Genomic DNA, 24,862 nt, shown 5'->3' on the forward strand with positions numbered 1-24,862 from the left:
GGAGAGGTGTTGGTCCACAAACGGCAGATGATATGGATGTCTAGGCTACCTGCTGGTATAGCTTACTTGCGCTCCTGATCCTGCTCATACCCAATTCTGGATGTACTACTTCTGTTTTACTACTGAATTATTGCTGGGCCTACTCAACTTTATGTTTTGGTGGGTCTGAAAGGCAGAACCTAAATTACATAAGATAGGCTCATGATGAAGAATTTTGGGTCAACTTAAAAACATACAAAGGGAAAAAAGCTTTTCAGCTCGTTCTGGAAATACACAAGAAAAACAGTTTGTTGATAATAAACTGGAAGGGAGGTCAGGCTACAGAATACTGTTAGGGCCTATAAAAAAGGAAGAGAGAATGGTGTAGAAAAGTCTGATTTATAATATTCCAAAGGAAGTGACGCCTGGGTGGCTCAGTTGGTTGGACGACTGCCTTCTGCTCAGGTCATGATCCTGGAGTCCCGGGATCGAGTCCCGCATCGGGCTCCCAGCTCCGCGGGGATCCTGCTTCTCTCTCTGACCTTCTCCTGGCTCATGCTCTCTCACTGTCTCTCTCTCAAATAAATAAATAAAATCTTAAAAAAAAAAAAAAAGAATATTATAAAATTCCAGAGGAAGGACTGACAAGTGGGTACAGAAATGGAGACAGCAAGCGTATTTGTGCCACCCATTTATTTTTTATTTTTAAAAAGATTTTATTTATTTATTTGACAGAGAGAGAGAGCACAAGTAGGCAGAGAGGCAGGCAGAGAGAGAGGAGGAAGCAGGCTTCCCGCCGAGCAGAGCCCAATGTGGGGCTCGATCCCAGGACCTTGGGATCATGACCCAAGCTGAAGGCAGAGGTTTTCCTACTGGACATCCAACAGTTTCATTTTAATGAGATTGGATACAGAATAATAATTTAATGTCTTTCGAGGTGGTTTAGCCAGGGTGCTCATGGGTGGTGCGAAGTAGGTTTCAGGAAGCCTGTTTACATTCTCACGCTGGCACCTTTTTGAGTCAAAGGCAGTGGAACAGCTACTACTCGAACTAGGGCATCCGCCCTAAGTAACTCCATTCTGCTGCCCTTGACTAAGACGCTTCCTCATTTCCATCCAGCCCGTGACAGCCACCTGCCCACCTGCGCATGTAGCTCTCTGGAAAGTGTCCTGAACTCTAAGGATGCCACAACGGCCCACTCTAGCGACGTGGGGTGCGCGGAGAGAAGTTGAGTGCTAAAACTCCGATCCTCGGAGGCCGTCTCAATACCCTGGTTATTAAGGGCGCTTGTGGGAGAGCCAGCTGAAGAGATCGGAGGTTTTGACGGCAGCTCCTTCTAGGACTCAGCAGGGTCTCCATTCACCAAAGGCGTCTACACCGTCCCGCCCCCCTCCCCCAACCTAGAGAGTCCCAGCACCCCGCCGAGGAAATGCCGAGACCCCATCCCACCCTACACTCAGATAACTGAAAGAGGCGGCTCTCCCCCGTATCAGACCAATCGAGCACCGCCCAAGAACCTAACTTGCACTTGGTCGCGCCCCCACGCGGGGTGGGGTCTGGCGGCCGGAATATGGCGGCGGCGGCGGCAGGGTCTGCGGGTCAAACTCTGGGGCGCCCTTGACTAGCTCTCTGGTGTGCCACCTACCTTGCTAGCCCGGGGCCCGGCACGCCGCACTGAGGGGCGGGAAGGAGCGGTGACGAGTCCTTGGAAGCGCCAATCAGCACCGAGGAGTTCGGGCCGCGCCCAATCAGGGCTCGGGCGGCCGCGAGGGGAGTAGGTTGTGGGCGAACAGTGCATGTGGCGGACGCGGAACGCACGGGACCTCACCTGCTGCCTTGACTGAGCTGCCCATCTTGCTGCTTGCCAGGAGCTCTACTCCCCGAGCCCTGGCGCCGGCTTGAGGACGCCAAGGAGGCAGGGGCAACGGGGCCGCCCGGCCGTCGGCCCGTAGGGTTCCCGGCCAGAGCTTACGAACGCCTCTTGCCGCGGTGGCGGAGCCGCCCCCGCGGCTGTGCCATGACCGACTCTCTCCGCAAAGGGGATTCTTCCTCAGCGGTTGCTGCAGAGAGAGATGAAAAGCCTGTTAGATCGTGAGACGAGGTCGGGGTTGGCCAGTTAGGGGCACTCGGCCTCAGGCCGCCGCGCCTTCCCGGGCTCGTTCCTTCTGCCCTGTGAGAGAGGCCTAGTTCGCCTCCGGGCGCGCGGCGGGCACAGCGGCGGACGGGGGTTGGGTAAGGGGGTCTGGGCGGGGCGCGCGCAGGCGGCATGTTCCTGCGGAGGCCGCCGGCCCTGGCCGCCTGGCTGGCGGGTGCGGCGGCGGCGGGGCGCGCGGGAGCGCGCGGCGGGGGCCTGCTCGCCCTACTGGCCAATCAGTGCCGCTTCGTGACGGGCCTGCGTGTGCGGCGCGCGCAGCAGATCGCGCAGCTGTACGGCCGCCTCTATTCAGAGAGCTCGCGCCGCGTCCTCCTCGGTTGCCTTTGGCGCCGGCTGCGAGGCCGCCCTGGCCATGCCTCTGCCGTGATGGCGGCGCTGGCTGGCGTGTTCGTGTGGGACGAGGAGAGGATCCAGGAGGAGGAGTTGCAGAGGTGAGCTCTGCGGCGAGGTGGTTTCTGTTCGCTGGGGTGGGGGCCTGTCAGGTTGGGAGGTTGGCATGGCGAACCCTGGGGCCTGCCTTTTGGCTCAGTGTCTCCCGTTTACCCGCAGGTACTGGAAGTGGCGATGCAGTAACTTGATCCTGTTTTAGCAAGATACGTTTTTTGTTTTTCTTCGTGTTAATTTCACGTGTCGGGTTAGAAATAACGAAGTATAGGTTAGCGTAGGAGGGAAGACTTTGAATAGGGAGCGTGACACCGAAGAAATAACCTTGTAAAAATTAAATTAGATATTGAAGGCATGTAACCCATCATTCACGTAATCTTTAACTCATCCAGAAAGGTGTTAACTCAAAACAGGTTTTAAATTTGACCTAAGGGTATGGTTATGCAATTACAAAATTACTTCATTCCTAATGGAATTTCGTGAGAAATGCCCGGAGGGCTCTTGTGTTATCGTGAGTCTTTCGGCTGGAAGGGATTTTTGTCTTCCTCAGATAAACCAGGAGCCCAGTATTTTAACCTGCAAAAATTAGGCCAGATTTTTGCTGCTTTAGCGAGAACTTAGGAAATACTGTTTCATTAGGCTTTGAAATCACGCTGTCATCTTCATCAAAACTTCTGTGAAAAAATGCGGTACCACCGATTGAATTTGTTAATCTGTGGTTTTTAAATTTGAGCCCTTACAGTTTTCAAGTAATCTCATGATTTAGCTCTGATTTTATCTAGCTCTTATTTATGGCGTCTTTGCATTTCCTTTAAACCGATACTCCTAAACTGCTCTTCCCTCCCCCTAAATTTGGTTCCTAATAAAATTTTATTTACAAAAATAGGTGATTGGTCCTAGACTGTGGTTTTCTGATTCTTTTATTAGTAGATCTTATTAGTTTATATAGATTAGTAGATCAAAAATTTAATAGTTACCAAATGTCCAAATGCAATTTAAAGTTATAACAGTCTTAGCCGTAAAAATTTTAATGTAATAAAGCATGATAGGTAGTTTGTCTAATTTCTGTTAGCATTTTGCAACTTGTCTATTGGTCTAATGAAACAGGCTCAGGTGTGAGAATATTTATGGGAGGAAAACTTTTAAATTAAGAAATTATCAATTAACTGTTTGAATTTTCATTCTGTTTTTGATGATGAAATATCCATGTTTCACAGTAGTCAAGTTTGGGAGGAAAATTCCCTGTTGGATCTATTTAGGAGAGAGGAGAAAGACCATAAAAGGGCTGGCTACCTGCTGAAAAGGGAGGGAAGATGTTTTGAGGTGGGAATTGAATAGTGTTGGGGGTCCATGTGGTAGATGACATTCTTTGATTTAGCTTACTTTGTATGTTTTTATGGGCAGTATATCCTGGAGCCTCTGTTTAGTAGGTCTGCCATTAGCAGGAGCTGGAGAAGAAAACAAGATAAAGAACAAATACGGTAAACATTTGAGCCAGTAGTACTATCCACGGTAGTAGAAAGAGACCAGTTGATGACTAGGCCCGGTATTCAGTTTCCCTTTCTTCCCTCTTTGGGCTATTTCTGAAACCTAGGGGCAGTTCAAACATTTTTTATTCTAATCCAACTCCTGAAGAGGTATAGCTCTCTATTAACCCACTTGGGAATATCATAAACTCAGATTAAGGTCAGTCAGAACACTTAAGGTGCCTTTTTGATCCTCAAGAGTTGTTATTTATTTATTTAAAGATTTTGTTTATTTATTTGACAGAGATCACAAGTAGGCAGAGAGGCAGGCAGAGAGAGAGAAGAGGGGGAAGCAGGCTCCCTGCTGAGCAGAGAGCCCGATACGGGACTCGATCCCAGGACCCTGAGATCATGACCTGAGCCACCCAGGCGCCCCAGAGTTGTTATTTAACAAAGGCTTTCATTTATGGTTTGTTTTCCAGTTCAGGCCTGAATTCAGTCATATACTTAAAATTTTGATGATGTCCGGGGCGCCTGGGTGGCTCAGTGGGTTAAGCCTTTGCCTTTGACTCAGGTCATGATCTCAGTATTCTGGGATCCAGCCCCACATCGGGCTCTCTGCTCAGCGGGGAGCCTGCTTCCTCCCCCCACTCTCTCTCTCTGCCTGCCTCTCTGCCTACATGTGATCTCTCTCTGTCAAGTGAATTAATAAAATCTTTTAAAAAATAATTTAAAAAAACTTCAAAAAATACTTCGATGGTGTCCATTTTGAGGATTTAAAAAAAAAATGTTTGTTACCTTGCTAGGGTGACAAATAAGCTGTTCAACTATATCTTGATTATAAAGTGGTTCTATAGGTTTCTCATGTTTCTAATATTTTGTCTCTTATTGAATAACTATTTTGGATTCAGATTAACTTTCTTTGCTTAAGTTTTCAGTTTGCTTTAAAGGAGCCACTGCTGTGGTTGTCATAGCTAGTTTAGAAAATTTCAGATTTTGCTCTAGTGAAAGGATTTTGGGTGGCTTCCATAATAGAGCACGGTTGAATGTTCCTTGGGACAAGTGCATTTTTTTTTTTTTCCATTGTATAATGGAGAAGAGCGTGATTGTACCATGGCCACTAAATCACAGCATTTGGTTCTTCTGTGCTGTTTCTGTACCTTCTTGTCCTAGTACTTTCTTTGAATGTATACTTTAATACGGTATATGTTTTCTCTTACGTTGTTTGAGTACTATTCAGAATGAAAAGGAATAACTTTACTTTCAGTTCTCTTGTGTTAAAAACATCTTAACAGATAGAATCTCATTTATCTAGCAATAGCAAGAAAATCTGAGAAAAGAACTAATTTGTACAAAGTGACTTTGACTGATGGGGACCAGGTGTAGAAATCCGGTCTTTTAATGCTTGGTCTATGATTCTTACCCAATTGGTTTCACTTAAGTCCAAACAGAATAACTTTCAGTCAGTATTTTTGGTACAGAATCACTCGTTCTGTGAGCCCAGGGCAGATTTTATGGAAAAGATATCGTAGTAATTTTTTATTGCTTTGAAACATTAAAAAAAAATTATCGAAGGGGTGCCTGGGTTGCTCAGTCGATTAAGCATCTCTCTTTGGCTCTGGTCATGATCCCAGGGTCCTGGGATTGAGTCCTGCATCGGGGCTTCTTGCTCAGTGGGGAGTCGTCGTCTTCCTCTGCCTGCTGTTCCCGCTGCTTGTGCATGCTCGCCCATGTACTCTTTCTCTCTCTGACAGATAAATAAATTCTTTTTTTAAAAAAGTTACAGGAACAAAAAGAGGAAGGAAGTTAAGAAATATGAAAGGCTCGGGGAAAATGTTCCATTAACCCCTCCTCTTTTTAAAAAAGTTACAGTCCATTGCTCCAGAAATTTGAATAAATAAGTGCCAGTAATATTTCATAAAGAAAATTCTTTCCCATTTTTGTCTCTCAGGGCATTTAGAACAATTTTAACTTTTCAGTGTATTATTAACTAGATAAACGATCAGCAAAAAATCCTTTTTCTTTTTTGCCACTGTCAAAGATTATTTACTGACATATTCTTCTTAGAGCATCAGAATTACATAAAATCTGACTTGAATTTTTTGACATTGTCTTCATTATTTTACCATTAACCAGTTGGCCCAGAATAGCAGTGAACTAGCTGATGTCTTGTATTTCTTGTGTCTCATGACAGATATATTTGAAAGTCTCTAACTTTGACAGTACTTTGGAATTTAAGGAAGGATTATGTGAAATGAGGCAGTTGTCTTGCTGGAATTACTAATTACAGGGATGGCTTCATTTGAATCATTTTGGACATTTATATCAAAGTCTGTATACTGATGGCAGGACCTCCTACATGAGCCAAAACTTGTTATACTTATTACTCTGTTTTAATAGTTTTGTGCCTTCAGTTTCCATATCTCTCAGTCCAGCCTTTCTCACATATTGAAATGACTCTAGGTTTGGAGTTAGGGAAGTACTGGGTGTCTTGTCTTGATCCTCTTACTAATCTGCTGTTTCTATTTTGGGAATAATCTCTTTTGTCCTTTCTTATTTTTTAAGTCTCAGATAATAAGGTTTAGACACCCACCCTGTCCAAATAAGGATTTAGCACAGCAGGCTAAAGAGATGTATGGTGAGAGGTTTTCCTTCGTCCACATACACAATAGTGAGTCACTTTGGGTACCTGTGTGCTAATTAGGTCCGTTCTGTCAGTATTTAGAAGCTGAGACCCTTCAGAGATTGTTGAATCAGAGACAAGAATCATTTGCATTTTATGATGCAGTCTTGCACTAGCATTTAGTTTGTGTTATTTCAAGAATGAATGTCATGGCCTGCACAAGACATTTTTCTCCCCCTCTGGAGATTTAGTCTCATAATTTGAATCAAGGGCACCTAGTGACCTTTAATTATATGGGAGAGGTTGATTAAGTAATGGGTCTGAAGCTCTGTACCACTTCAGAAGGCCATTAAAAATATTGCATGTAGTCATATAGTTTAATTTTCTTAAAATCTTATTACTATGTAATTTTATGAGCCTCTGATGTACTTTTAATAAGGCATTTCTGCCCTTCTTCATTATGTGATAAGAATGACATGCAAGGGTGATGCTTAATTTTTATTGAAGAATGCCTTACTAGTCCTGAAAAGTTTCATAATTGGTGCCATGTGATGCCTGAATTGTTCTCTAAGCAAGTCTAGCTGTGGTTTTGCTTTTGCTTTCTCCTGAAAGATCCTATTGTGTATTGTAAAGTTCCTTCCCTATTTCTGTGTTTGCAGTGAATCCTCTTTTGCAGTTTTTAATTCAGATTAAAAATTTTTAAAAATGGTTATACTTTGTTAGTCAGAACATCAGTATAAATTGTACTGGCTGGGGTTTTTAGTTGGAAATGAAGCTGATACTGCTTGACTTAAGCTGAAAGGCATTAATCAAAGGGATTAATTAAAGGTGTTAGGTCACTCAGGGCATTGACAAGAAGGCCAGAATACAGGTTGGCCAGGAGAACAGCCAGGACCTGCTGTAGGGATAATCTCCTTAGGGCAGTGTTGCTGGTTTTATTTACCCTAGATTGGTTGCACTGCTGGACACTCAGCTCCTTCAAGATCCCTGAGAATAATCTGCAAAAGATCCTGTGCCTTTCCTCAAGATTCATATCCTCTACAAGAAATGTCTAATTAGCCTTACTTAAATTAGGTGCTGTTCTCTAATGCTAGGGCTTGAGAGGGGACTGTATCCCACCTATTTTGGGATCCTCCCAAATATGAAAAGATATTGGGCAGTCAAAACAACAAAATGTCCCCTGTATAAATATTTTCATCTAAGTCCAAAGTTTAAAATTTGGAGAAATGAAATTTTAGAGCCAATAGAAACCTTCAAAAAATAATGTCCTAACTTTGTAGGTGGAAATAGAGAGGGCTTTATAGGTAAAACGACTTATATAAGATCACACAGCCAGTTGGCAGAGCCAGGACTAGAACACAGATCTTTATAGTCACCATCACTTAGGGTTGCTCTAAACTTTTAATCTTGGGTTACCAGTATGACTTTGAATTTTTATCTTTTAAAATGTATGAATGTAGTCTTTTAATAAGAATTTGAATTATTGGGGCCTACTTTCATTTTTACTCAATTTACTTAGTAAACATTTGAGTGCCTGATGTTTACCAGGTACTTGCTAGGAACTGGAAATACGGATATGAAAGACATTCTGGGACATTAGGGAATTCATAGTTTAGTAAAAGAGGCGGATACAGAGATGGACTAATTACAGTATAATGTGATACATGTCTGTACAGAATTAAAGTAAATATATATGGTTAACTCTGCCTGGAAGTTAACCTTGAACTTTTGGTGTTTTGAAGGTTGAAGAGGAGTGGGCATTTTAGACAGAGTGTATTAGAGTTGGTGTCTTCTTCAGTCTTAAATAGCAGAAGTTGTATATGATACAGACAGCGATTTTTCTTTCCTAACTGCTATTTTAGAGGTTAAGTGGAAAATACAAGCCATGGGGGTTTTTTTGTTTGTTTTTATTTTTAAGGTAGTATTTATTTGAGAGAGAGAATGAGAGATGGGCAGAGGGAGAGAGAATTTTAACCAGGCTCCATGTGGATAAGATTAAGATTCCCTCTCCTTTTGCCCACCCACTCATGCTTTCTCTTTAGGGGGAAAAAAAACCTTAAAATGTTTCAGATATAAAAAGACTTTAATGTGACTGTTACAAATGCAGTTATATATTTTTTAAAGAGCTTAAAAGGAGAGCAAGAGAGCACACATGCAGTGCAGGGGGACCAGAGCAGAGGGGGAGGGAGGGACAGGGAGGAAGAATCCCAAAAAGACTCCCTGCTTAGCGCAGGAGCAGAGTCCTACGCAAGTCTCCATCTTAGGATGCTGAGATAAGATCTCAGCCAAACCAAGAGTTGGTTGTGAAACTGGCTGAGCCACCCAGGCAGCCGCAAATATAGTTGTATTTAAGAAATAAAATACTATAGGTAAAGCCTCCTCTGTACCTTTACCCAGTCGAAATCTCCTCTGTCCCCCAGATTATCTCAGTTTGTTGTAATTCATTTCTTTCTATGTCTTTATATGTATTTGTCTCTAAAAGATATACAACAACACGAAGAATCTGGTATTATCTAGAATGTCTTAAAACTTTAGGCAGCTCTGAACAAGATACTGACAAATGGAATCCAGTAAGATATGAAAAGGAACAGGAACAGTGGGATTTATTTCAGGAAAGCAAGGTTAATTCATCATATAAAAATCAATTTAGAGGCGCCTGGGTGCCTGCAGCTCAGGTCATGATCCCAGGGTCCTGGGATCGAGTACCGCATCGGGCTCTCCACTCCGCGGAGAGCTGTTTCTCCCTCTCCCTCTTCCGGCCGCTCTGCCTACTTGTGCTCTCTATCTTTCTGTCAAATAAATAAATAAAATCTTATTTAAAAAAATTAGTTTAATACAACACCATTAGTAGAAACAATATTAATAGAATGAAGGACAAAAATCACATAATCATCTCAGTATATGCAGAAAAGCATTTGACAGTTGAACCTCCTTTCATGATAAAAGAAAATAAAAAGCATTCAAGATGATAAAGGGCCTCTACAAAAAACACAGTTAACAGCGTAATGGTGAAAAACGGAAAGCTTTTCCCCTAAAATCAGGAATAAGACAAAGATGTCTGCTCTCTCCACTTCTGCAACATTGTACTCCATGTTTTTGCTGAAAACTACAGAAGATCATTGTAAGAAATTTTAAAACATATAAACGGGAAGTTCTGTATTTATGTATTGGAAGACTTAATATTGTAAAGATAGCAATACTAGTCAAATTGATCTATAAATTCAACACAATCCCTATCAGAATCTTAGCACACTACTTTGTGCCAGTTGAAAAGCTGATCCTGATACCTACATGGAAATGAAAGAGACCCAGAATGGTAAAATAAGTCTTAAAAAGGAGGACAAAGTTAGAGGACTCACTCTTTCTGATTTGAAAATTTAATACCAACCTGTAGTAGTTCAGATATGCCAATATCATATGATATTGGCATAAGGATAGATATATGAATTGTTGGAATAAAATTGAGAATTTAGAGATAAACCCTAAACTTAATGGCCAATTGATTTTCTACAAAAGTGCCAAGACAATTCAGTGGGGAAACAATAGTCTTCAGATGGCACTGGGACAACTGGAGGTATACATGCAAAGATAATGAATTTAGACCCTATACCTCACATCATACACAAAAATTAACTCAAAATGGATCAGAGTGTAAACTAATATGAAAACACTTTTTTTTAATACTAAAATTCTTAGTAGAAAATAACAGACATGACTCTTTATGACTTTGAATTAGGAAGCGATGGCTTCTTAGCTATAACACAGAAACATAAGCAATCAAAGAAAGTAGATGAATTGGACTTTGTCAGAATTAAAGACTTTTATTCATCAGGGGTCACTATTAAAAAACTGATGTTCTCTCACAGAATGGGAGAAAGGATTTATAAATCATATCTGGTAAGGGACATATTCAGGGTATATAAAAATTCTTATAATTCAACAATAAAAAGACAATCCAACTTAAAAATAGGCAAAGATTTCAGTAGATATTTCTCCAAAGAAGATACACAAATGGCCAATAAGCACTTGGAAATATGCTCAGCATCATTAGTTACTGGGGAAATACAAATCAAAGACCACAATGAGATACACTTCTCACACCCACTAGAATTGCTAGAATCAGGAAAATAGTTATTGTCTAATAACAAGTGTTTGCAAGGACGTGAAGCAGTTGGAACCCTGTTAGGAGTATAAAATGGTGCAGCTGCTTTAGAAACTAATTTGGCATTCCATTAAAAGGTTAAAAATAGAGTTGCCATGACTCAGCAAATCCACCCAGGAATCCGCTCAAGAGAACTGAAAACCTGTGTCTACAGAAAAACTTCTACACAAACGTTTATAGCATTATTATTCATAATAGCCAGAAAGTAGAAACAACCTAAATGCCTATCACCTGATGAATGGATAAACAAATGTGAGATATCCATTAAATGAAATATTCAACTTTAAAAAAGAGGGAACAAAGTATACCACTAATCAACTTTGAAAATATGCTGAGTGAAAAAAGCCAGACACTAGAGACTATATGTTGTATGATTCTCTTTATATGAATTGTCCAAAATAGGCAAGTTCATAGAGACAGAAAATAGATTAGTGGTTGTCAGAGGTTATAGGGAGGCAGGACTGGGGAATGACTGCTGATGCGTGTAGATTTTTGGGGGGAGATGATGAAAATGTTATGGAGTTAGTGTTGGTGGTCATACAACCTTGTGAGTATACTAAAAATCATTGAATTGTAAAAAAATTGTAAAAAAGGATGATTCTTAGGAATGTGAATTATATTTTTAAAAGAAGAGGAAAAATACGTAATTGTTTAAATTTTATAATCAACCCCTGAGGTTGGTCCTGTTATCCTCATTTTACAGATTAAGAATAGAGACTAGGGGCTCCTGGGTGGTTCAGTGGGTTAAGCCTCTGCCTTTGGCTCGGGTCATGATCTCAGGGTCCTAGGATCAAGCCCCACATTGGGCTCTCTGCTCGGCAGGGAGCCTGCTTCCCCCTCTCTCTCTGTCTGCCTCTCTGCCTACTTGTGATCTCTCTCTCTGTCAAATGAATAAATAAAATCTTAAAAAAGAGAGCGAGAGACTAAATGTTTTAGTTTATGAATGTTGGACTGGGATTCAAACTCAGGAACTTGAGTTTTCACTGCACTTTATACTCTTTCAAACCCACACCATTTTTTTTTTTTTTTTAATTTTATTTATTTGAGAGAGAAAGAGCACATGCGCACAAGCAGGGGGAGTGGCGGGGGGAGAGGGAGAAGGAGGCTCCACATTGAGCAGGGAGTCTAATGCAGGGGTCTATCCCAGAACCGTGAGATCATGACCTTAGCCTAAGGCAGACACTTACTCAACTGAGCCACCCAGGCGCTCCAACCCACACCATTCTTATACAAGTTCTTCTGTAGACATTTCATTTTACAGGATTTACTACAACCACCTGCCCCATTCCTTTTGTTTTTCTCCTTTTGCAGATCCATTGATGAGATGAAACGGTTGGAAGAAATGTCACATATGTTTCAGCGCTCTGGAGTTGAACGCCACCCTCCAGAACCAAAATCACAGAGAGAGGGGAATGAAGATTCAGGGGGCAAAGAGCAACCATGGGAGATGGTGATGGATAAGAAACACTTTAAGCTCTGGCGGCGCCCAATTACAGGCACCCACCTTTACCAGTATAGAGGTGAGCCCAGCTTGGCTGCCTTGTAGGTGTGTTCCATGATTGGCCAGATGTGCAGGACTTCTGTTCTTCATACTCTCTAACTGTTCTGGTTGTTGCTCAGAAAATTTGCCATGGTTTCCTGTTTTTTGTTTTTCTTCTCCCAGATGACAAGCATCTCAGTGTCTTCATTACTGTACTTTGCTGTAGGTTGTCTTTGTCTTACTTTGCTGCCCCAATATGACGTCTAGTTTGTGAATCTGCCTTTAAGATCTGTCAGTACTCTATAATTGAAGTGCAGTTAAGCGATAGGAATAAGATGAGTGATGAGGGTGTGGCAGACATCTCTTGTTCTTCCTTGTCATTCTAGTTTTTGGAACCTACACAGATGTAACACCCCGGCAGTTCTTCAATGTTCAGGTGAGTAAATATTTCTTCCACTTACCACTGTCCACATGAATAATTTCTTCAACTTAGGACGTGCTTTCAGTACATCCGTCTGTCTCTGTACCCTTCATCTCATGTCTGATAGTATCTGGGTAAAGATTGGACTTACCATTCTTTCTCTGGTGGAATGAGCGCAGTTCTGTCCTCTCACAGGGCTGTTGGGAAGATTAAATAGAAGAATGTATTTGAGTGATTTTAGTATACTTTATAAGGTTTTATGGTTATTTTTTCCTAAATAATTCAAGGGCAAGTTCCATGTGTGGCCCTTTATTCCAAAATCCTTCAGTGTGTATTTCCTAAAATTAGACATATTCTCTTAACCATGGTGTCATTATCAAAGTCTATAAATTTAACATGGATGCAGCTCTTATGTTATCTTCTGCTTGTATTGAGGTTTTTATCTATTGACGCAGTAATGCATAGCATTTTCCTCTTCAGTACAGATCCAGTCAGATTTAGTAATCTGGAACATTTCCATAGTGAAGGTATTTATTTAATAAAGATGAAGACTGTCTCTTCAAAGACTGCTTTCTTCCTTGGGGGGAAATGTATGAAAAGGAGAGATGGGATCACCCAGAGTTCTATTAAAAAAATATTCTCCTTCTTGGATATTTCACTGTTTTGTCAGGCTTTCGGTAATTAATTGATCAGTATAACATCCACTAGTAATATGCTAGTGCACATTTCCCCCACCAAGCACTGAATTTTACCAGTTTACACTGAATTTTTGTTGGTTTGGATTTGTATGTGTCTTATTTTGAAATTCCCTACCTAGTAGTCATGCTAGAAATTAAAAAATATGTTACTTGCATTCATTTGTGTGAGGTGTCTGCTCATACTTTTGGGATTTTTGTCTGTTTAAAACTTTAAAAAATTGTTTCGCCTTTACAAATACTATATTTTCCCTAGACATATCTCTCGCAGTATTTTTTTTTTTTTTTTAACATTTCCTCTCCTTTTCCTTTTTTTTTTTTTTTAAGTAAGATTAATTTCAGGTAATGCTATTGGTCTGTAAGAAAGAATTTTAAGAGACATATCTGTAGTAAACACAGCCATGTCTTTCACATTTTGTCACTTTTAGGTTCAGTAACTGTTTCAGAATAAGGTCCTTGGGTCAGAGGTCCAAGAATCTGGAGAAGCTTTCTGCAACTTTGTTTTGGATTTCCTGGGTCTTCATATCTTTTCTCTTTCTGCAGCTGGATACAGAGTATAGAAAAAAATGGGATGCCCTGGTAATCAAGCTGGAAGTGATTGAGAGGGATGTGGTTAGTGGTTCTGAGGTTCTTCACTGGGTAACCCATTTTCCTGTGAGTATTTTTACTACTGTTTTTAGTTTTGTCACATCCATTTGGGGCAGAACACTAATTCTGCCTATCCTTTTCTTTAGTATCCAATGTACTCGCGGGATTATGTTTATGTTCGACGGTATAGCGTGGATCAGGAAAACAATGTGATGGTGTTGGTGTCACGGTATGTGTGGTTTCCTTTGGCTCCTGCTCAGTTCCTTTAACTGTTCTTCAAATATGTCTGCTGGGAGTTTGCATGTTCTCACTGCTGTTATGAGTGATGCTAGGACCCCATCCATCCCAGGTAGACCATTAGTGGGCTGTGACTGGTGACCACAGTTTAGGAAGATTGAAGGGATCTATGTAAGCTTTTCATTAAACCATTTCTTTAGTTCCTTTGTGTTGATAATTTAAAAAGGGAACTGTTCTCTTCAACACGAAGCCTCGTGAGCCAGGAATCACCAAGGAAACTCACTTGTTTTTAGAACTTAGTTTGTATTCATTCATTTTAGTGACTCTCCTGTTTTATTTTAAAAATTAAAGCCAGCTTTCTAGATTTTCCTCTTAACTATAGCTCTCATGCTGTTTTCTTGTATGTAGACATTACTGAGAGTTTCCTTAACTTTTCTCCTTACCAGTGCTGTGGAGCACCCTAGTGTTCCAGAGTCTCCAGAATTTGTAAGAGTCAGATCGTATGAATCCCAGATGGTTATCCGTCCCCACAAGTCATTTGATGAGGTGAGTTTTATATCATCCAAGAGATGATGTGTAGTGGCTTTGGATTTTTCTCAAGGAATGCCTTTTGTCTGAACCGAGAAGGGCAGTGGTTCTCAAACTTGGCATGCATCAGAGTCTGCTGGAGCTTAATAACATACAGTGCTTGGGTATGGCCCAGAATTCTCATTTTTAAGAAGTTCCCAGGTGAGGCTGATGCTCCTGGTTTGGGAACCACTGTTATAGGGTGACATAGCTGGAAGATTCCCCAGGACAGAGTACTAATCACCCACTGACCCCTGTTTGTGTGAGAGACAGGAGAAGACAATGGTCTGTCATTAGCATTCTTCAGAAGCGGAAGGGAGCACCTTTTCCATCAAAATTTCACCACCATTGGCAGAACACTTAAAACCTTTCTGGACTTTCCTTTCCTTGTCTGTAAAATGAGAGCGTTAGAGTAATCCTCTCGGCCTTCTTTAAAATTCTGTTGACCTTTCTTTGAGAAGAATATTTTTCTCAGCTTAGGGAGTGTTGATTTTTTAAAGCCAAATTTGTGTTGAGTTTACATATTGATTTCACTGGTTGCTGTTTTAGTTGTATTTCACTTTATAAAGGCTTTATTTCTCCCCATTACTTTTATTTTTGAGCTATATGAACTGTGTGCTTTAGTATGGTTTTGTTTTCAACAAGTTGTTCTATTTATACTCCCTGAAGTGGAACTTCAAATACGACAGAAATGGTGGTTCATTTCAGTCAGTGTGGTGTTAGACTGTTTTTTAACTGGGAGGTCTGTGTGTTTACTTGCATGCTATTTTTAAAGATTTTTATTTATTTATTTATTTATTTCATAGACCGAGATCAAAGTAGACAGAGAGGAAGGCAGAGAGAGAGAGGAGGAAGCAGGCTCCCCGCTGAGCAGAGAGCCCGACGCGGGGCTCGATCCCAGGATCCCGAGACCACAACCCAAGCTGAAGGCAGAGGCTTTAACCCACTGAGCCACCCAGGCACCCCTGCATGCTATTTTTAGAGCAGTGTTTTTCAAACCTGGGATTGCTACCCATTAGTGGAAGACAAAATTAATTTAGTACATTATGATCAGCTTTAAAAAAAAAGAATACGTAGAATAGAAATCATCCAAGTGTAACCATATTTCATGAGACTTCAGTTTTGTAAGTATGTGTGAATGTGTGTGTAGGAGGCTGAGAGAGGGAACTGGTTTCAGTGCATAAAAGATTATTTACAGTGTGTTACAGTTAAAAATGTTTGAAAGTCCTTGCTTTAGAACACAGAAAACAAGAAGCAAGGCTACTGTCCATGTCTTGTCTCCTTTAGGAGGGGGATCCTGGGTCAGGCTGAAGATAGTGTGGGAGGCCGAGTTAGGCCTCACTTTTCCCTTTTTGTTGCTTTCGAAATTTGGACCTTGTCTATTAATTTCCTATTTGAGAAAAACTGAATTGAGTTCCAGCATTGCTACCTTTAGAAACTGTGACCGTGAAGCAGCTAAGGCATCATTTAGCACCTAGCAGAGTGTCTTGCATCTAAGTAGGGACCCAGTAAACAATTTCTTTTAGCTGATTTGGGGTAACAATAAGAGTTATCTATATAGTTTTTTTAGTGTATTTGTCACAAGCTCTTAAGAAAAAGGTAAGATTCGAGCTAGTTCTTGTGAAAAGGCAAACTGGAGAAAACAGGAAATGCAGAGGACACGATATACCAAAGATGAAGACAGGAATGAGCCATGGATATGTTCAGAGACTCACCACTTAGAAAGGAAGGTTGGGATTAGGGAGGAGTGATAAATTACATTGACCATGTACAGAGAGTACTTGAAAATCAGGGAGCTGCATTTGGACTGCCGGATGGAAAGTAGATCCTTAAGCCAGGGTATGGTTAGTTCATTTGTTTTACTTTTTTTTTTTTTTTTTTTAGATTTTATTTATTTGACAGAGAGCACAAGTAGGCAGAGCTGCAGGCAGAGAAAGGTAGAAGCAGGCTCCCTGCTGGGAGCCGGATGGAGGCTTGATCCCAGGACCCTGGGGTCATGACCTGAGCCACAGACAGATGCTTAACAGCTGTGCCACCTAGGTGCCCCTGTTTTACTTTTTATTAGGGAAAATTTGAAATGTATATGAAAGATAAAGAAGTAGAATAAAGAACCTTCTGTATATATCCCCAGCTCCAACAGGGATCAACTTCTGGCCATACTTGTTTTATCTGTATCCTTTCTTATCTCTTTTTGCTGCTGTCCTGATAATTTTGAATAAGTTTCTAGCTTTGCTATAAAAGAAACCATAGAAGAATTCTTCTATAGATACTTCAGTATTTATCTTGAAAAGAAAAGAGATTTTTGAAAACATAACCTCGGTGTCCTAATAATCCCTAATATCAAATAGTCTAGTTAGTGTTTGAATTTTCCTGATTGGCCATGAATTTTTTTGGGAGTTCATTTATTTGAATCAGGACCCAAGTATGATTGAGACACTGAAAATTTGTTTATAATATCTTTTGAGTCTTTTGAAGTCAGTCAGTTTCCCCTCCTTTTTTTTTCCCCCCTCAATTGTATTTGTTTAAGAAGCAGGGTTCTTTGTCCTGGATCTTGATGATTGTGTCCCGGTAGTATCCATAGTGTCATCTAACATATTCCTATGTCTCCTGCCTGTCTTTGCTGGGTATTGATTAGTTACTGTTCAATCCTGAGGCTTAAATAAATTCTGGTGTGGGTTGTTTTGGGCAAGACCATTTTATTAGAAGGCAAGTGACGTTTGATTGTCTCTTTCTTTGTGAATTTAGAAATGATTGATTATGGCTGAGATCCATTATTTTATTAGTGGTATAACAAAATGCTGATTCTGTAATTTCTTTATTTCCACATATTAAAATACATTAGGGAAAAAATTTCTCACTGTTTTCTTTTCCTTTAGTTTACATAGGAAAGGGAAGTAAGAGAAGGTTGATTTGTTTCCTTTATTTATGAGTTTCAAAATAATGAATTGGTTCTTTCAACCAAGGATCCTCCAGAGGTTAAGTTTTGGTTTTGTTTTAAAGAAATACCATTAATCTTTGCTATAGAAGAACCAATGGAAGACTTAAATAGATATTTCAGTTATTTATTTTATTTGTAATTTTTTTGATATTTTTAATTTTTTTAACATGTTTTTGTTTTTTTTAACATGTTTGGTTAGTTTTAATCCAAAAGTCTTTTTTTTTTAAGATTTTATTTATTTATTTGACAGATTTTATTTATTTATTAAATATATATTATTTATATATATTATTATTTATATAATATATTATATATATTATTTATATATTTAATTTATTTATTTATTTGATTTTATTTATTTATTTATTTGATCACAAGTAGGCAGAGAGAGAGGAGGAAGCAGGCTCCCTGCTGAGCAGAAAGCCTGATATAGGGCTCCATCCCAGGACCCTGAGATCATGACCTGAGCCGAAGGCAGAGACTTTAAACCACTGAGCCACCCAGGCGCCCCTAAGCATCCGACTCTTGATTTTGGCTCAGGTCATGAGATTTGGCCTGGCATCAGGCTCCCTGCTTAGCAGGAAGTCTGTCTACTTGAGATTCTCTCTCTTTCTGTCTCAAATAAATCTTTAAAAATAAAATTAAAATAAAAAAAAAAATACCAGAACTTGGCTTCTAGGAATACTTACAGCTATTGGCTTGTTCATTGTCTTTAGACCTTTTCAGAGGCTAGAACTAAGTAATAAATGCTGCTTATTTGTTTTAAAGATAAATTTTAAGGTGCATGCTAATATTTTAAATCCGTATTTCAGACTGGAGAGGTTTTATTTATTAAGATTTTATTTATTCATTTGACAGAGAAAGTGAGAGAGGGAACACAGGCAGGGGGAGTGGGAGAGGGAGAAGCAGGCCTCCCACAGAGCAGGGAGCCCAATGCGTGGCTCAAACACAGGACCCCGGGATTATGACCTGAGCTGAAGGCAGACTCCTAATGACTGAGCCACCCAAGTGCCCCTGGAGAATTTTTATTTATATTTTATATCTTACATCGATCACCTTTACCTGTGCTGGAAAATTCAACTCAACTCATCACCGAAACATAACTACTCATTTGCTTTAATCTGAAATACACACGAACCAGCCTCAAGATAATACACCAAGATCACTAGTGATGTGATTTAAAATTTGTATTTTTTTATCCTTAGGATGTGTACACAGTGTACAAAATACTAGTTTTAAAGTTACTTGAAATAGGTGCTCTCTTTGTGCTCTTTCCTGCTGACTCAGTTCATAGTTAGGTTCCCTATTTTCTATTTTGCTTTCGGTTTTTAGATATTGCTTTTTAAATTTAATTTTGTTTTATTAAATTATGAAAAAGTTGATGCTCCTGAAGTCAAATGTGTAAAATAAAAACTGTTCAGAGTGATTTTGTTTATATCCCTATTCCTTTCTTCATCCAGTGGGTAATCACTGTTTTTGTTTGGTTTCCTTTTTTAAAATATAAGCAGTGGTGGATGAGAACCCAGGTCTCTTGACTTCCCAGTCTGTTTTATGGGAAGAATAAAGTCTTTTATATGTATTAACTCATTTAGCCTTAGAGCCAGCCTTTGTGGTGGATACTGTTGTTTCCACTATACAGGTTTTACCTCTCCTTTATCTTTTTTCGTAAGATTTTATTTCTTTATTTGTCAGAGCACAAGCAGAGGAAGTGGCAGGCAAAGGGAGAAGCAGTCTTCTCTCTGAGCAAGGAGCCCAACACAGGACTCAGACCCAGGACCCTGGGATCATGACCTGAGCCAAAGGCAGATGCTTAACCAACTGAGCCACCCAGGCATCCCTCTCCTTTCTCTTTACTTCCATAGTATTCATTTGGTATCTCTGTTATGGCATCTCTTTCATTAGTTGAAAGCTCTTGAGGGCAGGGACTAGTACATTTTTGTTTGCTCTAAGTACCTAGCACAGTGCCAGACATGAAGCAGACATACATATATTTATTTATTTTTAATGTATTTTTTAATGAATATATTTGACGGAAAGAGCGAGCACAAGCAGGGGCAGCAGCAGAGGGAGAGGGAGAACTGGGCTTTCCGCTGAGCAGGGGGCCTGATGCAGGGCTAGACCTCAGGACTGTGGGATCATGACCTGAGCCAAAGGCAGGCACTTAAGTGACTAAGCCACCGAGGTGCCCCTGAAGCAGACATTTAAATACATGTTGAGTAAATAAATAAAAGATTACACAGTTCATTGAGGGGGGGAAAAAGGATGGACTTTGGAGTAAAAAGCATGGGAATTTAAAGTGTAGTTCTACCACCTGGAGTTGTGGCCAGTCTGCTTTAAAAAGTGCAGACATAAAAGTGGTTATCTCTAACTCCTTTGTGTGGAGCATAATTGGTACAGATCTCTCCTAGGATCAAGACCCCTGGAAATCTTAATCCCCTGTCCTTCACTGTAATAGGCTATGAGAGGGCTGAGCCAAAAAGAGTGGGTGCATAGGCCCTGCAGTCAGAATTTTGGATTTATCTTGGCTGTCATTGAGTATGTAGGTAACCTTGGGCAAAGTTACTTCTTAGTGCTCAGTTTCTTCCTCTGTTAAATGAGGTAACAGTACCTACATTATAGGATTGTTCCAAGTTGGAAGCATTTCACCATTAAGTGCTCTATAAATGTTTGCTGTTATTAGTCATAGTAGTAGTAGAGTTTATACCATTTTGGTAAAGATGAAGACCTTTGACTATTTGAAGATATGTGTTGGAACTTTCAAGACCAACCCACATTTGAAAATTAGCTAGAAGGACTCATAGGACTCAGCATATAGTTGTACTCATGACTCAGATGTATATAGTCATATAGTAAGGATACACACCTGCATCATAGGGAAGAGACCTGCAGAGTCTAGGAATCCACATGTAGGCTTCCTCCTGCTCTCTCTCCTGTGAGAGGCCACACAGAGTACATTCTCCTTCCAGCAACAAAAATAGAGCAACATGTCTGTGATGTTTCTGCCCAGAGAAGCCCTTGAGAGGGTCAGCACCCAAGATTTTTACTGAGGGCTGGTTACATAGGGATACTTTTCATAGCACATACCAAAATTCCAGATGCACCAGAAAGAAAGCAGGTATTCAGCATAAACTGTAGTGTTTGCATGAACAGACAAGACACAGGGGTCACTCTTACCACTTAATTGTTGACTGGGAATACTTGGAACCAAGTTCCCAGACACCACCCGAGCGCCAACCTTGTAGGCTGGCCTTTCTATGGATAGCAACCTATGCAGTCTTCAGTATTACTCCTTTTTTGCATAGGGTAAAAAATTGACACTGTCTGCTCCAGAATCAGATTGTGATTATTCTGTGGTACTGGATGTGGAAGCTATTATGGTGGGTAATTTTTTGCTGTTTTTCTTTTCCAGAATGGCTTCGACTACTTGTTGACATACAGTGACAATCCCCAGACTGTGTTTCCTCGCTACTGTGTTAGTTGGATGGTTTCCAGTGGTGAGTGGGTACTTGTATACAGGGCCTGGGACCTGGGCTAAGCATTTTGTTTTTCTCTCGCTCTAAGAGGCAAGCAAGAGGATTAGTGCTTGTCTCATGGGAGCACTATCGGGGAAATTAAACATCTTCCAAGCCCATTCTTGAATATTGCAAAGATATTGAAGCCTCCTGCTAGGCTTTGGAAGGATGAATATTGTGGAGTTTCAGAAAGTAACATGTGCCCAGAAGGGAGTTTTGAGAACATTTGCTTAATTCCTTAAATGTGGACTGCATACATTAATGCACTTAAATATTTTTTCTATTTAGATACATTTTGGGAGCCAACTATGACCCACAGGTTGTTAATCAGGCTGTGATCTCTATAAGAAGGAATTGGCTCCCTGCCATGAAAGAAACAGGCCATCTAATTTTGACCCTATTTTTGGTTTGTATTTCAGCCTACCCAAATTTCTCTCTCTCCCACCAGGCATGCCAGATTTCCTGGAGAAGCTGCACATGGCCACTCTTAAAGCCAAGAACATGGAGATCAAAGTAAAGGACTATATCTCATCTAAGCCTCTGGAAACCAGTAGTGAAGCCAAAGCTACCACTCCGTCTTCCGAGCGGAAGAATGAGGGTAGTTGTGGCCCTGCCCGGATTGAGTATGCTTGAAAGGCTTTGGGATAAGAAAGGACAGGCTGCTTCTAGCCCTGTCTCGGTCCCTTATCTGCTACAGAACAGGGACATGTATTAGAAGGCATCTGCTGTAACTGCCAGTGCAAGATAACTCAGTAACTGGTGTCCGATTGCGTTCAGAGCCCTTACTGCTCTTTATCAGAACAGAAGGAGGCATCCATGGGGGCGTTGTCGTATTCTCAGGCCAAGCATCTTGCAATTCAGTATTTCACTGAGCTAATCTGGAACAAACCTCTCACCTCAGGCCAGAAGGGGACAACTTCTTTTTTGCTTCCTTTGAGTAGTTTGCTCTGCCAACATTCCAGTTCCCACCATTGGTTCTGCAGCACTTGGGATTTCCTTCAGTTCTGAAGGTCCAATTGGAAAGTGCAGTTGGCTGGTTGAGTCTTCAGTGAGGGGGCATTGGGAGTGTTCTTGGTAACAGTTCTAGTGTTGAATGGATGTGAACTGTTGTTTGGCAGTGTAAGTGCCTTGTCCTCGCCCTGCTTATATCTTTAGGGACATCACGTTTGTACCAAGAAATTTTCTCTCTGCCTCCCAAATACCACCCATTGACTTGCCCTACCCAAAGCAGTTTCCTTTGCATTGGCCAGTTCTTCTGTATTCATGCACTGTATGTATTTGGATCATCACCTCCTTCCTTAGCTCATTCACCAAGAACACTGGGAAATGAGTCCTTTCAGATGGTAGCTTTCTGTGTTATCGATGTTTCGATAGGGTTAACGGCGATGCTCAAAAACATCACACTTTAGGGTTGTTGATTTTTTTAAACCTTTGTGTCAAGTAGGAATTGGGAAGTGAAATAGGATTTCTCCATCATCCCACTGTACAGAAAACACCATTTTGATTCAGGCATTATTTTTACACTTCAGGTTTGACTGGATGCTGAGGACTTGGCCATCTTGGAAGGCTAAAGGCAGAGGAATGGGGGTTGGGCCACTCCCTTGTAGCTCTCAGAGCTGTAGACAAGCCATGTGAACAAATAGATGTAATCTTTCCCCAAATACTAATATAATGGGGATGTGGTTTACGTGAACCTCTTGTTCCTCTGAAAAATTTTTCTTCCTCTCTTCAGAGTTAAAGTGAAAGCAAACTATGCTGTTTGGGTAAAGTCACAATCAGATGCTATCAGTTTGGCCTCATTGATTTTGCTTTGGTCATGCTGCAGTCTGACAGTAGAATAGGGATCAGGTTTTCAATACTCCCTCCTCTTTTCCCCTTACAATTTAAATGGCTGGATTTTTCCCTTTTTTCCCACTTGCTATCCTTTGATGTTGAAAAGGGGATCTAAACTTCAGACTGACTTAAACCCCTCGACTTTTTTGTTGCCTGTTAAGTTTTGTGCCAAGGAAATGACTATCCCCATCTTTCATGTCTTGCCTTCTCTGAGTGGTTGGCAGAACAGAGAGATATGTCGAGCAGTTCCAGCTTCTTTTTCACTGATCATTTCTCTCTTCTCATCCCCAGGACTTGACAGAAGCCAGGGAAGGTTTCCCTGGGTTACGTCTGAACTTAGCACCTGTGATTGTTGGGGCATGGATGGGTGTGGGCAAGAATGTGTGAATGCACAGGTGTTAAGGAGCTGTGTTGCTCACATTCTGATTTTTGGCAACTTGACTCTGTACTTGGGGTCGGTCTGTACGGTTACTTATGTCATTGTAATGATTTCACTTCTAACTGTGACTTTTTATCAAATGTGTGAATAAATATATAAAGATTGGTACAAAAGAGTGTTTGTCTTTGGACATATGGTGTTGGGAAATCTTGTATATTGGGCTTATTGTTTCTTCCTGATCGGAAAGTTGAAGAACTGTTTCTACTTAGGGTTGACAGGTGGAAGTACCAGGATGTGGTTTTCCTTGGGTAGGGGCTGACACACAACTGACCACTAGACCTTGACCATCAGCCCTTCCCAGGTGACCAGTTTGGCAACTGAAACTATCTATTTCCACTTCCTTGTCTTGATCTGATCTACTAACCTATATCGTTTGCTTTTAAAGAAGGATCAACTTGAGGAAATAGTGTTCGAGCTTTGCTGATGGTGAGACTTGGGAGGAAGCAAGGAAAGGAGAGGATTTGAGCAAGCCAGGTCTAGTGTAGGAGGCCGACCAGGGCTCTGGCTGGAGAGGGAAGGTGGTGAGCTCAGACCCGACTTGACTTGGTGGGAAGTGGGGACAAACCGGAGTGTCAGTTTATTGCAAGGCAGTTGATACATTAGAGACACTTGAGAGCATAACCTGAATTTTGAGTTTATTCTGCCTGTGGGAAACAATAGGTGAACAAAATGTACACCTGAACTATTAAAACTCTTCAAATTATTCTAAGATCGTCATTGGAAAGGCATCAGTACTTGTCGATTACTTCTTAGACATTGTAATGCTTATGGGTGTACATGTGTCTGTATAACCTTAAATTTGGAACGTTGGTGCTTCTGGCCTGTGTCCTGCTGCGGAGGCCTGTCCGTGCACGTGGCATCCCTGATGTGGTTCTCTAGGTTCTGTATTAACACTTCCACTGAGAAGTACCTGAGTTCTGAGAGCAACATTTCCGTTGTTGGACAGCTCTTTTAAGAAGTTCTTTACGTGGAGACTAAATACGCCACCGCAACGTCTACCAGTGGGTCAAGCCCTGTCTTCAGAGCGACACAAGGAAAACGTTTCCATGGGATAGTACTTAACATTCTTGAAGGCAGTGTTCATCTGACCCTAACCTTTTCCCAGACTTTATGTCACCAGCAGCTTCAAAAGCCCACCCAACTCTATTTTGGAAAAAATTAAAAGTAATAAAACCTTGTATACTGTTTCCCTGCCATTGCTGGTTGTTAACTTGCTATGGTGTGTGCTTTGTCTTTATATATACACTGCTGTGGATTGAACTGTGTCTCCCTAAAATCCATATGCTGAAGTCCTAATTCATATCCTGAGTCCACTGTAATAGTGTTGGAGATGGGGCCTTTGGGAGATGATTAGATTTAGGTGAGGTGGTGAGGGTGGAACCC

General features: G+C 40.9%; 1 protein-coding gene across 1 annotated transcript; it reads left to right on the forward strand.

Moving 5' to 3' along the window:
* Positions 1 to 1,456: 1,456 nt before the first annotated feature.
* On the forward strand, positions 1,457 to 24,666 carry LOC111158432 (StAR related lipid transfer domain containing 7). The gene is made up of 8 exons (XM_022520446.1): positions 1,457 to 2,565; positions 12,081 to 12,289; positions 12,636 to 12,685; positions 13,909 to 14,019; positions 14,100 to 14,182; positions 14,637 to 14,736; positions 21,105 to 21,189; positions 21,656 to 24,666. Exons 1-8 carry the CDS (start codon positions 2,246 to 2,248, stop codon positions 21,838 to 21,840), a joined length of 1,143 nt encoding a protein of 380 aa, XP_022376154.1. The 5' UTR covers positions 1,457 to 2,245; the 3' UTR covers positions 21,841 to 24,666.
* The last annotated feature ends 196 nt before the right edge of the window (positions 24,667 to 24,862 follow it).

This window comes from Enhydra lutris, unplaced genomic scaffold (genome assembly GCF_002288905.1).
Source record: "Enhydra lutris kenyoni isolate GAN:26980312 unplaced genomic scaffold, ASM228890v2 scaffoldscaffold59, whole genome shotgun sequence".
Lineage (NCBI taxonomy): Eukaryota > Metazoa > Chordata > Mammalia > Carnivora > Mustelidae > Enhydra > Enhydra lutris.